The sequence below is a fragment of the Salvia splendens genome, chromosome 16, assembly GCF_004379255.2.
Source record: "Salvia splendens isolate huo1 chromosome 16, SspV2, whole genome shotgun sequence".
NCBI classification, from domain to species: Eukaryota; Viridiplantae; Streptophyta; class Magnoliopsida; order Lamiales; family Lamiaceae; genus Salvia; species Salvia splendens.
The window spans coordinates 19,735,566-19,749,431 of NC_056047.1; the positions used below are offsets into that span (position 1 = coordinate 19,735,566).

General features: G+C 36.9%; 1 protein-coding gene, 2 long non-coding RNA genes and 1 pseudogene across 11 annotated transcripts in view; 1 reads left to right on the plus strand and 3 right to left on the minus strand.

The window, feature by feature from the left end:
* LOC121772015 overlaps positions 1-4,776 on the minus strand; it is a 9,925-nt gene extending 5,149 nt beyond the window's left edge. For 3 of the 4 annotated variants that reach the window (XR_006044236.1, XR_006044235.1, XM_042168927.1), the window contains exons 1-3: positions 1,639-1,787; positions 1,064-1,174; positions 602-712 (exon numbers count right to left, since the gene is read on the minus strand). Coding sequence is in view for 2 of the 4 variants with exons in the window: in XM_042168927.1 (XP_042024861.1) it covers positions 602-712; positions 1,064-1,139 (187 nt within the window). In the remaining 2 variants the exon portion in view is untranslated. Of the gene's footprint in view, positions 1-601; positions 713-1,063; positions 1,175-1,638; positions 1,788-4,220; positions 4,537-4,765 lie in introns of those variants that run through there. The other variant, XM_042168928.1, reaches the window with a different exon arrangement.
* Position 4,777: 1 nt separating this feature from the next.
* LOC121772017 lies at positions 4,778-5,087 on the minus strand. Its single transcript, XR_006044244.1, has 2 exons — positions 5,022-5,087; positions 4,778-4,844 (listed from the first exon to the last, which is right to left on the minus strand). It is a non-coding gene; the product is annotated as an uncharacterized LOC121772017 (long non-coding RNA).
* A 281-nt stretch (positions 5,088-5,368) lies between these two features.
* Positions 5,369-8,281, minus strand: LOC121772016. Of its 6 annotated transcripts, none has more exons than XR_006044241.1 (7): positions 7,901-8,281; positions 7,615-7,815; positions 6,552-6,680; positions 6,289-6,384; positions 5,693-5,852; positions 5,482-5,517; positions 5,369-5,411 (listed from the first exon to the last, which is right to left on the minus strand). It is a non-coding gene; the product is annotated as an uncharacterized LOC121772016 (long non-coding RNA). The 6 variants fall into 6 exon arrangements; XR_006044240.1 differs by having other exon boundaries at positions 7,918-8,280; XR_006044242.1 differs by lacking the exon at positions 7,901-8,281 and having other exon boundaries at positions 6,552-6,677; positions 7,615-7,892.
* A 1,019-nt stretch (positions 8,282-9,300) lies between these two features.
* Positions 9,301-11,274, plus strand: LOC121772014 (annotated as a pseudogene).
* The last annotated feature ends 2,592 nt before the right edge of the window (positions 11,275-13,866 follow it).

Below are 13,866 nucleotides of genomic sequence, written 5' to 3' on the forward strand. Positions count from 1 at the left end.
CTGAATTATCTTAGTAGCCTCAAAACGCAGCAATCTGACTCAAACAGAAAGTCTTTCCTGATACAAACAAAGAAAAGGGTTACAGGTTTAGTGCACACGTAGAAGAATTCCAAGGAGAGAGAAATAATAAACTGTTGTATGTATTCCACTTCCTACAACTAAAACAAAAAATTATATCTAAATGTATGTACAAATAGAGAATAACTAACCACACATCCTGGTATCGTGCAGATATCGTGTTCTCATAATTAGACAAAGCAAGTCCAACCCAAATTTTATTAGGTACCGACAAGTGTAGAGCATCAGAAAGATTTTGCAGTAGTTCTTCATTGATGGCTTTAGTATGAATGACACACTTAATATCGAACTAAAGTAAGGTTTAATAAATAAATATTTGAATATTGAAGCAATTATTGGTTGCAGCTTTATACCCTTCAACTCGCTGGAATAAATAGTGAGGTGCTCAAACCTGAACTGGATCAATAATTCTTAATGAGATGACCCACAAACTGCTCCAATGCCTTGCTCCCAAAGGAAAACATCAGAATGTCATAAAGCCACGGTCATACTGAAATTCACAATAATAACATTAACCAATTACCTAGGAAGGAACAAACTTTTGAATTTGCAAGCTTCCTCAAAGCATCGAAAACAGCTCGTAAAGCAATACCCAGCATAAGGTTAGTCACAAGTTGATGCTTAATGACTGATCCTGAAGCAGCATTCACAAAGGATAAACATTATAGGCAAGCTGAAAATTTAGAACGGGGTACCATTACAACTAACATAGTTAGGTTGAAGAGTATTTTACAACACTATTAATCTGTTCTTATGTTCTCTAGTAAACCAGAATTTGTTGTATCAATCATAATCATCAAACGGACAGTTAAAGATAACAAACTCAAACACAGTAGACTATGTATAAAACTAATTAGAGAACTGGATCAATAATTCTTAATGAGATGACCCACAACTCTTTCAATGCCTTGCTCCCAAGGAAAACATCAGAATGTCATAAAGCCAAGGTCATACTGAAATTCACAATAATAACATTAACCAATACCTAGGAAGGAACAAACTTTTGAATTTGCAAGCTTCCTCAAAGCATCGAAAACAGCTCGTAAAGCAATACCCAGCATAAGGTTAGTCACAAGTTGATGCTTAATGACTGATCCTAAAGCAGCATTCACAAAGGATAAACATTATAGGCAAGCTGAAAATTTTAGAACGGGTTACCATTACAACTAACATAGTTAGGTTGAAGAGTATTTTACAACACTATTAATCTGTTCTTATGTTCTCTAAGTAAACCAGAATTTGTGTATAATCATAATCATCAAACGGACAGTTAAAGATAACAAACTCAAACACAGTAGACTATGTATAAAACTAATTAACTGGTATATAAAAGATGTTAAGTCAAATTAAATTTTTGAGGAACTTGACCAGACAGATAAATGTAACAGAAAAAATCATGGCATCAAATATACGGAAATCGGAGTAGTCAAGATTACATAAATTGTAATAAAATTATTTACTATAGTAGTGGGAACAAGCTGCAGTTTTACATTCCGGCATTGCAAAATATTAAAATCATGAGAAAGATCAGTCAACTGCAACAGAAGTGGCAACACTTACCTCTAGAAAGTATCTTTACTCGACACTATTTGAGTGCTCAACCAGCTTCCAAGGCCCACGATTTCTTTTTTAGAAGCAAGTTCAGCAAACCTAATGCCGAAGTAAAAAGGAAATGTGTCTAGTAAGTAATGGGAAAGAGCATATAAAAACATTTAACAGATATAAGTATAATATAGACCAATGACAATCAATGGGTTTTACATTTCAAAGCAACACTTATATAGCACATATTTGTACAGGGCATACGAGACAAAGAAAAATAGGATGCTATGTTTGTTAATATTAATTATGCTGCAAGGTAGCAAAAAGTGGATTAGAAAAAGTAGAAAAACGTCAGGCATAGTATAACAAACAAAAATATAATATATGTAACAGATCAATTATAAAGCTGCAAAATGCAGCAAAGAATGAATTAAATAAGTAGGAAAAATATAGGCGCAACAACCAAGAAACAGAAGATCACAAAGCAAGCTCAAAAATCAATAAATAGACTTGTGCCTTCAGTTTTCCACCCTTTCCCCCCGCATCTTTTAAGTTAAGAACTCAGTCGCCCCCTACCACCCTTGACCTTCAGATCGACTAAGTACTTTCTAGTCTATTTATGCACTAGGAACTATCACGGAAAACACCTTAGTTCCACGAGAGATAACATTTGCAAAAACGAATCTAAATGCTTAGAGAGGCCTTCAAATCGACTAAGAGTAACACGAGAATATGGTGAATTATCTCAGTAGCCTCAAACGCAACAGGATTGGTACACAGCAGCTCTGTAATCTGACTCAAACAGAAAGTCTTTCCTGAATACAGCAAGATTGGTACACAACAGCTCTGTAATTAGATAAATAAGCACATTCACAAGACATTAGATAATCCTCTACTTCAAGTCACGTCAAATCACACGAATCATTTATCTTTGAGCATATTGCTGTTTAGAACAAGAATTGTACACGAACTAATTCCCTAAGAGCTAGGCATCCAATGCTTCAATGTAAGTTCGATTTATGTCTTGGGAGTCTCAAACCATCGTCGCTAATTCGTAAAGAGAGTTCTTCCGGCTATTCTTTATTTTAAGCACATAAGATCTTTCTCCCAAAATCAAGCAAAATTCGTCGCTCACAAGTCAATATGATAAATAAATGTAAAGGTCTTATTCATTTGGATGTAACGGGGCTTTTGGTAAAGGTGTGATCATATTTGGATTAGTAGCTTATCACCATTCTTAAAATACTAGCACATCCCTTACAACATCCTTCACATCTCACTGAATGCGTAAAAAATTCTGACAGCTCAACCCCCAAACTTGAGATTTTTCTACCATCTAAACCAAGTCATCTTATTCTTTAGAGCATATTTCTGTTTTTTGCTCGATATTTTTTTTCTAGCCTTGGCTTTTTTTACTCATGAAAGGCTGCCTTTTTATTTTATTTTTTTACAAGCCTTGGCTTTTTTTACACATGAAAGGCTGCCTTTTTTATTTTTTTTCTAGCCTTGGCTTTTTTTTACACATGAAGGCTGCCTTTTTTATTTTTTCTAGCCTTGGCTTTTTTTTTACACATTAAAGGCTGGCTTTTTATTTTTTATTTTTTTCTAGCGTTGCCTTTTTTCACACAGCTTTTTCACTTTGTATCTCAGTATAAATGAATACCACCTAATAAATGTTCCAGGACTTCCAGCTTTTTCTTGCCACCATAAATACCCTTCCAAGAATGTGCTAGCACTTTAATTTTAGTGACTAGGGTAGAAAATATAGGCCAACAAATGGATATAATAAGTAGCTAATATAGTGACTTCAAAATTTTCAACAAAGAAATAAGGCTTTTGGGGCTCAAACTGGCTCTCTAGGGGTTTATGTAGGGTTAGGCATGTGATAATTTGGATATGAGGCTTTTAGTCCTATTGCCTAAATCATTTTATTCACCAATATCAACAAGATTGCAACTGATAAAGCTCTCATTCAGTCGCGGCCCTATGGCTTTTTCAATTAATTTTTCAAAACCGGAATAGTTCTCTCTCCTTAGCTCAAGAAATCGGGCACCAAAGAACACTATTGTCACTTTATCTGAAGCACGGGAAACCTAGTTCTCCAGAAGTTAGTAAGCAACAACAAGTTTACAGACCAACCCTTGAGAGAAATGAAGTCCACACTAGTAACCCATAAAAAAGTGGTGAAAGTAGTGACAATCAATAGAGAGAAAATCTTGCATGCACACACAAATAGCAAGTGGTGAAACTCTGTTCGTGGAAGCATTTTGTCCTCACTACAAAGTAACATAGTACTAGGGCAATTTTTGGATAGTTCTGAAGGTAATATTCGTTGTTTATCGATTGTTGATGTGTATGAAATCATTAAAAACTAAGGAGATGCACATATTAGAGAGCCATGACAGACAACCTCTCGGAAATTACTTTTAATCATAACATGTCAATTACCAAAAAAAACATTTAAATTCTCTATACAATCAACATATCAGGCATGAATGAGAATAAATAGCAGTTAGGCACTCATGTATAAGTAGGAAACATCACAAGTTGAGTATATACGGGTTTGAATGAGACCCGAAAAAGATGAGAAGTAGTGTTACCAGAATCCTCAAAGACCAGGATTTGACGACTACAATAAAAGCTCGGATTTCCTGCCTTGCTGGAAACCTGGTACCTTCTCACATACCAAAATGCTGAAAACAAACCTCTACCAGTGTATCTTTATCAGAATAAAAACATAATACTCAGTCAATTTAGATCATCTTCGATACTTTCCAAACATTCAGTTTTGATTGACCGATAAAATTGTTTTCTTTAAATATATACTGCAATCTTTCCTGTCATCTTTACAAGATTCGTCTTACCTTCCTACCTTCCTTTTGTGGCTTTAAAATTCCTTTTTATGAAGCTTATTCCCTACAAAACAGTGTGAATCATTTGCATATCATGTAAGACCCCGAGCAAATTAAGTGTTATTTAAACTTGTTTTTTAAACATGACTTTTAAATCTTAAGCGAAAGGAAGGAAACGTTTTATATCATCGAAAAAAGAGAATTTCTTTCATTTCTCTTATCATCACTACAAAAGGTAAGTATTGCATCACAAGAAAAGTTACATGAGATGATCTCTTACAAAAAAAATGTACCTACTCTTTTTGTCTCATCAGGGCCGAGAGTCCAATATAGGAAGCTAGTTGCTCCTGCAGTCCACCCCTTCCCAAGCTCCTGCAGAAAAACAACAAACTTCATTAAAATCTTATCAAGAAGACGACAGATGTGATTATGATAAAAAATATATGTACTAAGGTAAGATCATTTCTATTAAGACCCAACAAACAGATGCACTTAACATTTATGGAAAAAGATGAATGATATCCATAGGTTAAGCCAGAGTGGTTTTACATGGACTAAATGATCTTCCGATGCAGCACGAATGATTCGGCACTCAAACTGACTTATAAATAACCTACAAAGAAAATTGTCAATCTTAGATAGCCTTAAAAATACATTAAGTAAAGAATGCACTCATGCACATAATGAATAACTGTGGTGAGTGAAGCAAGTTCATTAAAGAAAAAAGAGTGCAACTATAAGAAACAGCAGTGTGACCATCTGCTAGAATGTTTCATTGTCTAAATTGCAAAATAAGAAAGATAGGACATGAAGAAATAATCATATGCCCGATTTCGGCATGGAAGGAAGCCAAATATTCAAATTACCATCAGCAGTTATACATCATCTTCATTTCAAAAACTCCTGGAACTAAAGATTCAGAATGACTCAACTGTGAACCTACATGCAACAGAGTATTAGAATATAGATATGTTTGATTAACCAAGGGAAGAGTTAGAAGCAGGCATACATAAGTTCTTGCTAACTTTAGACACTTTGTCAGCTTCTGAAGTAGAGAAAAGAATACATAAGTTCACATAAGCAAAGACATTTTCTTAGAAACTCAGATATCATGCTTTGACTCTTTTCGACCTTTGATCATGAAAAGCCAAAGAAACCTTACCATGAAATCTATAACACTCTATAATATTTAAAATTAATTGTATTGATGGAAAGCTTACAAAGTTTATCATGATGAATGACCGAAAATTTGAAGCATCTGAGACGACATCTGCCAAGCGCTTTGTATTACGTTCCAGTTGACCCTTCGGGTAACTTGCCTCGGAGGGAGCTTTTAACTGTCTTGAATCTATACCAAACATTTTTCAGCAATTGAAGAACCTATACAAAACATATGCCCATGATAGAAGTAAGGCAAAATGAGAAAATTGACAACTGCATAGGTATAGAAGGCAAAATCATCTCAAAGTGGAGAAATTGCAATGCTTATTGTACGGTATACCTATAAACATTTGTTATAGACCCAATTGCGACTGGGCAATACTACAAACTAGGATATAATAGGCAGTTAAAAATCACAAGAAAAAGTTTGAAATGTGTCGTATTTGGGTTTTCTCGATGTGTAAAATTTCTGCAGCACATTTGAGATTATTTCAGTTTATTTTCAGAGAACAAAACTTCTGGTTTTTCAATGTAATTGTAACAATAGATCTAAAGGGTCTGGGAAATCTTTGTCTATCATAAAAGCAACTAAATATGTATCTCTCTGAGAGTTATGACAGAAACTGCATTACACTTTGATTTTAGAAATCAATACCTCGAGTCCAACAGACTTTGCCACATCCCTAGTTGTTGTGTTGCTGGCCACCTCATCCAGGTAGGATACACTTTCAGCTTCACAAAGGTGCAAAAGCTGCAGCGGAAAAAATCACATTTACTTTAAAGACATAAGGGCTTGTTCACACAACCACACCGACCACAAGCATAAGCACATAAAAATTTTCAGGTGTGCTAACTTTACCAGCAGTTGTAGTATTTACAGACATATATCCACTTATCTTAATTGGAAAGTGCACTCACAATAGATAAAGCTTTAGATTTTAGGAGGGAGATAGCAGCCATGTATGAGGAAATATTGTCTCAGCCCGATAACTTTAAGTTCATGATGGCCTGAACTAGAACAAGAACGCCTCCATTGCCACACAACTACTGAATTAAGAAACAAGGAAGAAAACAAATACGTAATCAGGAATAAAGAAAGAATTCAGAAGTGTGAGATTTTAGTTAGCCAGTAGGATAAAGTTATAAGCGCTATTAATAGAACTTGTAATATGCATATGCTAATTCACAGTACTAATCTAGCTTAAAATAATTGACTCCCCAACATTGTATAATCATTTGGTTCGCACTGATACTAGTAACAATTAGTCCATCCGTCCCCCCAATAGTATAGCACAATTACTACGTATGGTGTCCCCTAAAAATTAGCAATTTCCATTATGGTTCATGACCCACACTCTAGTTTATATTTCAACCTTCCAAAGACACATTTAACAAAATCCACATTTTCTTAGCACATAGTGGGACCCTTAGTAATACCCTTAGAAAGCAAACACACTCTAGTTTATATTTCAACCTTCCAAAGACACATTTAACAAAATCCACATTTTCTTACCACATAGTGGGACCCTTAGTAATACCCTTAGAAAGCAAAACAGACTGTTACATGATGCAGTGGAAAAAATCACTTTAAGAGAATAAAAGTTGCTAGTAAAGCAACCAAATCAAAATAAAGATTTTCTTTCAATCCATTTATGTTTGTTGTCTCCTCTCAATCAGTTTCACTATCACACAATTGTTTCATCACCAAAACCGAGAGAGAAATAGAGAGTTATTGGGTCTAGCTTTCACAATGGCTGAGCCCAAATTTTAAGATAAATGCTCAAAGGGATAACACCAATGTACAAATAAGCAAGCGGTGACCTGCACTTTCAACCCAAGAATGTTTGGACATCACAACAAGTTTAATAGCTTCACAAATCAAGAAGAGAACCCAATCTCATGAACCCAAATCTAACTCCCTAACATATCCAGCCAAACAGGAAGATAAAATTTGTAAATTGGAAAATTAATGGAAACTTACTTAAGCCTAGAAGTCCACGGAAGTCCGACGAAATTGATAGTGACAATGCAGCCGAGATGGCTGGAGAATGACACCGACCGAAGTGAGACCCCGATGGCAGCGACTGCTTGGTGGATTCTCGAGCGCCTCTCACCGCTAGGCGAGAATCGGCAGCATCAAAATCAGACGGCGAGTCTGTCCGCTTCCTCGATTAAATAAACACTGACATACAACAAAGACCGTGAAATTCCAAAAAGGAACACAAAAAATAGCAGGAAAATACAAATAAACAAGGGAAAAGGGCAACAGTGGCGACGGCGAGACATTGCGGCAAAGCTGGGACAATGAGGCGCCTGATTCGGCGCTGATGTTCGGCTGCGGTGATTCCACGGCAGCGGCTTCCAAACAGTAGCACAGAAACTCCGTTCTGACGGCGACGGAGTGGTGGTGATGAGACCTCGCGAACCGAAATCAAAGGCGGTGGTGGAACGAAGGGCGAATCGTGACTTGACTGTGTTGTTTAGCCGGAGTGTAGAGAGGACGTAGAAGGGAGTGAGAGGGCGTTGTGGTCGCCGGTGTAGAGTGAGTCGGAGGAGGCGACGGGAATTAAGGGTTGCTCAAATTGGGGATCTCAATTTGGGGAAAATGGTGAATGGAGAATGAGGGAGTGAATACCGATGGTGGAGGGAAGTGATGCTTTTTCTAACGGTAATTGAAATTTGGGAGGAATTCAAATTAGTTGTCGACCAATATTATTAATTAAAAAGGATAATTCTTTGGGCTGGGATTAATTCCATGATGGGCCCAATGAGTTTAATAAATTAGGGCTGATTTTAAATGGGTTATATTTAAATAATTCTTTAAATTGGCTGATTGTTTAATTCTTTGATCTAGATTGATTAATGGATTATAAAGGGTTGAATAATTCATTGGTCTATATTGATTTCATTAATGGTGGGTTGACGGTGGGCTTGTTTTAAATAATTTGGGGTCAATTAGTCAAAAGGGTAATAACAGAGTGGTCAATATTTTACGGACGGAATGAAATGACAAAACTGGACAATATTTCACGGACGGAGGGAGTAGTTTTTAAGATTTTTCTTTTTTAATTTTGATTTTTCAGTTTTAAAATTTACTATAATTATCTAATTTTAAGTAATTCTAATTAGGATTTGGTTCAATTTTAGGAAACAAATTTAAAAATATGTACTCCCTCCGTCTCCAGTATATGTTCCATTTTGACCCAATATGGGTTTTGATAAATGTAAAAAAGTTAATGATGTACTAGTCATATTTATATACTCCCTCCGTCCCGGGCTACTCGCTCCTTTCCTTTTCGGCACGGAGATTAAGGAATGAGTGTATAGGAAAGTCAAAATGACGGCTGTAGGTGAAAATTTTTACTAAAAATGGAAAGAGTGCAAGTAGCTTGGGACGCCCAAAAAGGAAATAAGTGCGAGTAGTGCGGGACGGAGGGAGTATAATTTTATGATAAAATATGAGTAAAATTAAGTAAATAAAATGTGAAGTCTATTAAGAGACATGTCAAAAAATTGAAAAATGGAACAAATAATGGCCAAATGTGTACCAATAAATTGACAAACCAATCCCCTTTTTTATTCTGATCCTTTGAAGTAACCAACCAAATGAAGTCGTAACATAAAATCTTGATTCCCATTTATTTCCCAACCGTTTTGGACACTCCAAATGAAATTATTGCACATAAAAACTAAATCTTGCATAACATTCACCTTTTATCAAAAACGCATTTCAACAATCAGCTAAAACTGACCAACAAAATCAAGAAGAAGAAGAATCCCATATTTGGGTATGCACAAGACAAACTTTTCTTCAAATTCAGCAAACTAACGTTCAAAAATGCACCAAACAGAAAGTAATCCAGTCGGGAAAATCCTCCCACGCACAGATCACTCATTTCGGTACAATCAAACACTTCCGCTTCCAACATGCTCATCAATTTCTACTCCAAATGCGGCGCTGTGGATCATGCCCGCAAGGTGTTCGACGAAATGCGCCTGCGAAGCGTGGTTTCATTGAACACCATGATCGGCGCCTACACTCAAAACGGCAACGGCGAAGCAGCTCTGTCTCTATTCGCCTGGATGCTCAGAGAAGGATCGGAGTTCAGTGAATTCGCCTTGTCTAGCGTGCTATGCGCTTGCGCCTCGAATTTTTACCCCTTTGAGAGCAAACAGTTACATGCCTTAGTTGTTAAGTCGTCGATGGAGTCGAATGCCTTCTTTGGCACAACTTTGCTTGATGTTTATGCAAAATGCCGATTCATCAACGACGCTTTGCACGTGTTTGAGGCCATGCCGGAGAAGAGTGCCGTGACATGGAGCTCGATGATGGCTGGATTCGTGCAGAACGATCTGTACGAGGAGGCATTGAGATTGTTTCTCACAGCGCAGAGAAATGGAGTCGAGATGAATATTTTCATGATATCCTCTGTTCTCTGTGCCTCGGCTGCCTTGGCGGCGTTGGGAAGCAAGTGCACGCAGTCGTGTGTAAAGCTGGTTTTGGTGCAAATGAGTACGTTGTTTCTTCTCTCATCAATGTTTATGCAAGATGTGGTAGCATTAATCAGTATCGCTCTGTTTTCTCCGAAGCAGAGAAGAGAAATGTGATCCTTTGGAACACGATATCTCGGGCTTTGCAAGGCACGCTAGGCCCTTGGAGGCTATGATACTGTTCGAGAAGATGCAACAGGCATTTCTGTATCCGAGTGAGGTAACTTATGTCTCTATCTTATCTGCTAGCGCTCACATGGGATTAGCTGAGAAGGGGTGGAGGTATTTTGACATGATGAAGGAGCAAGGCTTGAATCCGGGCGCTGTGCATTACTCGTGTATGGTTGATATCCTAGGTTGAAAGGGGAGGATTGACGAGGCCAAGGATATGATTGAGAAAATGTCGTTTGAGGCAACTGCGTCCATGTGGGGATCGCTCTTGGCCTCATGCAGAGTTCATAAAAACGTAGAGGTGGCAGAGGTTGCTGCAAGAAAATTTTTCAAGATCGAGCCTAACAATGCTGGGAATCTTGTTTTGCTGTCAAACGTATATGCTGCAAGCGGGAGGTGGGACGACGTTGCATCAGCAAGGAAACTGCTCAAGAGTAGTGAAGTCAAGAAGGAGAAGGGGAAGAGCTGGATTGAGATCAAAGACAGTGTTAACTCATTCATGGTCGGGGAGAGGAGCCATCCGTGGATGGGGGAGATATACGCGAGGCTGGATGATTTGCTTGAGGAGATGGAGAAGTCGGGGTTCAGAGGGCAAGTTGAGCACGATCTGCACGATGTGGAGGATTATTGCAAGAGGGAGCTGCTGAAGCATCATAGTGAGAAGCTGGCATTTACTTTCGGGTTGATGTGTTTGTCTTGGTTTGTTCCGATAAGGATCATGAAAAATCTGAGGATTTGTGGGGACTGCCATCAGTTTATGAAGGTTGCTTCGGCTGTAACGGGGCGCGAGATCGTGGTGAGGGACAATAATCGGTTTCACCATTTCAGAGAGGGGGTGTGTTCGTGTGGAGAATTTTGGTGAGTCTGTGTACTGAGATGAATTGGTGTTAGACAGTAGCTACGAGTTTTTGAGTGTAGGAATATGTTAGTGAAAGAGGTGTGATTCTTTTGTGATGAAGAACTAATGGAATCTGTGATTTTCCGGGGTTCAATCTTGATTCAACAAGACCAACAGATAATTATAATTTTTTTGGGTTGATCCAAAATTATTAAATTCTCCGTTGGCCAATATATAACTCAAATCATACTACTCACCAAAAGCGATAAGAAATGACCTAAAAGTTGTTTCAAGAAGCTATCTTTATCTCTTTTTGCCAAAAAAATTTCTCGTATGTGTGCACTTTTTATCTAGGAAAATAGAAATATAGAATCAGTTTAAAACTAAAATTTGAGAATAGTTTTATATCTGCAGAGACATGAGCAATGATATGCTACGTACCTTATGTGAGCACCACTCTCGTTTGACTCACGTTTAACTTTATTCGTTTTGATTTATATGTTTAGTTTGATTCTAATATATTAAAAAATGTTATAAAACTTTTTAAATTTTTACAAAATTCATAAAAATCAAAGCTCGATTTGCTTATTTTCTCTATAATTTTTAATAAACGACCAAATCGAGCTTTGATTTTTATGAAATTTTATGAAATTAAAAACTTCAATAATATTTTTTAATTTATTAGAATCAAACTAAATATATAAATCGAAATGAACAAAGTTAAACATGCGTCAAACGAGAGTAGTGCTTACAAAAGGAGCTCACATAAGGTACCTTATGTAGCATATCATTCCTCGACATGACATAGTACTCCCTCCCGTCCATCATTTAAAGAGTCATTTTGGTTCGGCAAGGTTTTTAAGAAATTGCTTCCTTTGTGGAGAAAAAAAAGGGAGAAAGTAAGTGGAATGAGAAATTCATTTTTATATTAATTTTATAATGAATTATTAGTGCAAAAAGTTAATGAAATACAGGGTCTGTATACGAAAGCGAAAAAAAAATAGATGGTTTTTTAAATTATTGACAACCTAAAATAGCAAAATAATTCTTTTAACGGTGGAGAGAGAGAATAAGATCTGCAAAATCGATTTATTTATTTTCCACATGAATATCTTCATACAATTATTGACAATAAGCAACACATAATCATTGTCACTACAATTCTAAAATAAACTGTGATTCACGAAAATTTCTCAGCCCTTGCTCAAAAACCCATTTTAGATTGCAAATAAGCTTATCTTCCACTCGTAGCATCTACTCCTCCGTCCACAATTAGGATTCCCATTTTTTCCAGCATTGGCATCAGTTTAAAGAAATATTCAGAAAAGTAGGTGGAAGAAAGTTAGTGGAATATGAGTCTCATTTGTAGATATTAGTTTGAAATGATACATGGTGGAATGTGTTGAAAATGTAGAATTGATTTGGATTGAAACCTCCATCAATGAATATGAAGAAACTGATAAAATTTGAGAAAAACTGTAGTGCAGGAGAGAAGAGCGGAAAAGGAAAAATTTCACTAATTGACTACATTTTTGGAAGTGTTAATCTACAAATTACAGTAAGATGCCTTATATAGGCTAAGGAAAAATATAAACTACCAACTAATATAATACTAAACACTAGCTAATAAAAGAAAAACAATATCAACTTTACAATTTATTTTTAATTTCAACACCCTCCCTCAAGATGGAAGCACAACCAAATGCTACATAAAAACACACACAACTAAGATTTATTCTAACTCCAAGTCATGAGAAAATCCATCTTGAGCATTTGCAAACCAATTGGAGCAGTTGTTGCATATTATGGTAAAACCTTGCTTTCTCAAACATTCACTGGCATTGAGTACAACCAAGATTGTAGAATTGGGTAAATCTTTGTTATATTATTCACAACGGAATTATACATCATATATAGGCTAGAATAAAGCTATACAAGGTAAGATTTCCCTCAATCATATCTCCCTAATTTTCGATCATAATATTGTATAATCTTCTGCTGATTTTGTGCAATCTTCTTTGCCTTGCAGAATATTTCGGATCTTCCAACACTCCCCCTCAAGTTAAGTGATGGGATTCCCGAAGCTTAACTTGTCCAATACTTCTTGAAAGCTTTTCGCCGAGACTGCTTTGGTCAGATTGTCAGCCAGTTGGTCTTCTGATTTCACATACAGAATTTCCATTATCTTCTCCTCAAGGTTCTCTTTTATGAAGTGCCGATCAATTTCGACGTGTTTAGCTCTTGATGCCTCGAAACTCGGCTTCAGCACTTGAGAGAGCCACTACCTTTTGCTTCTTACTCCTCCACATGACTAAATTTCCACCAACAAAGGTGAAATATCCACCAGTAGAACGTCTGTCGACTAGCTTGCCTGCCCAATCAGCATCTGTATATCCGTGAATATCTAGGTGTCCATTCTTCAGGAACAAAACTCCATGTCCGGCAGTTCCCTTTAAAGAACGGACCACTCTAAGTGCCGCCTCCCGATGTTATTCTTGAGGGTCATGCACGAACTGGCTAAGAACTCCCACTGCATATGCAATATCTGGCCTGGTATGGGACAAATAGATGAGTTTCCCAACTAGTCTCTAGTATCTTCCACGATCAGTGGGGGTTGCCCCTTTGACGAGCTGAAGTCCGTGATTGGGGTGTCTGCTGGCTTGCAGTCCAACATCCATGTTTCTGTCAAAAGATCAAGAACATACTTCCGTTGGCTAATAAAAATTCCCTTTC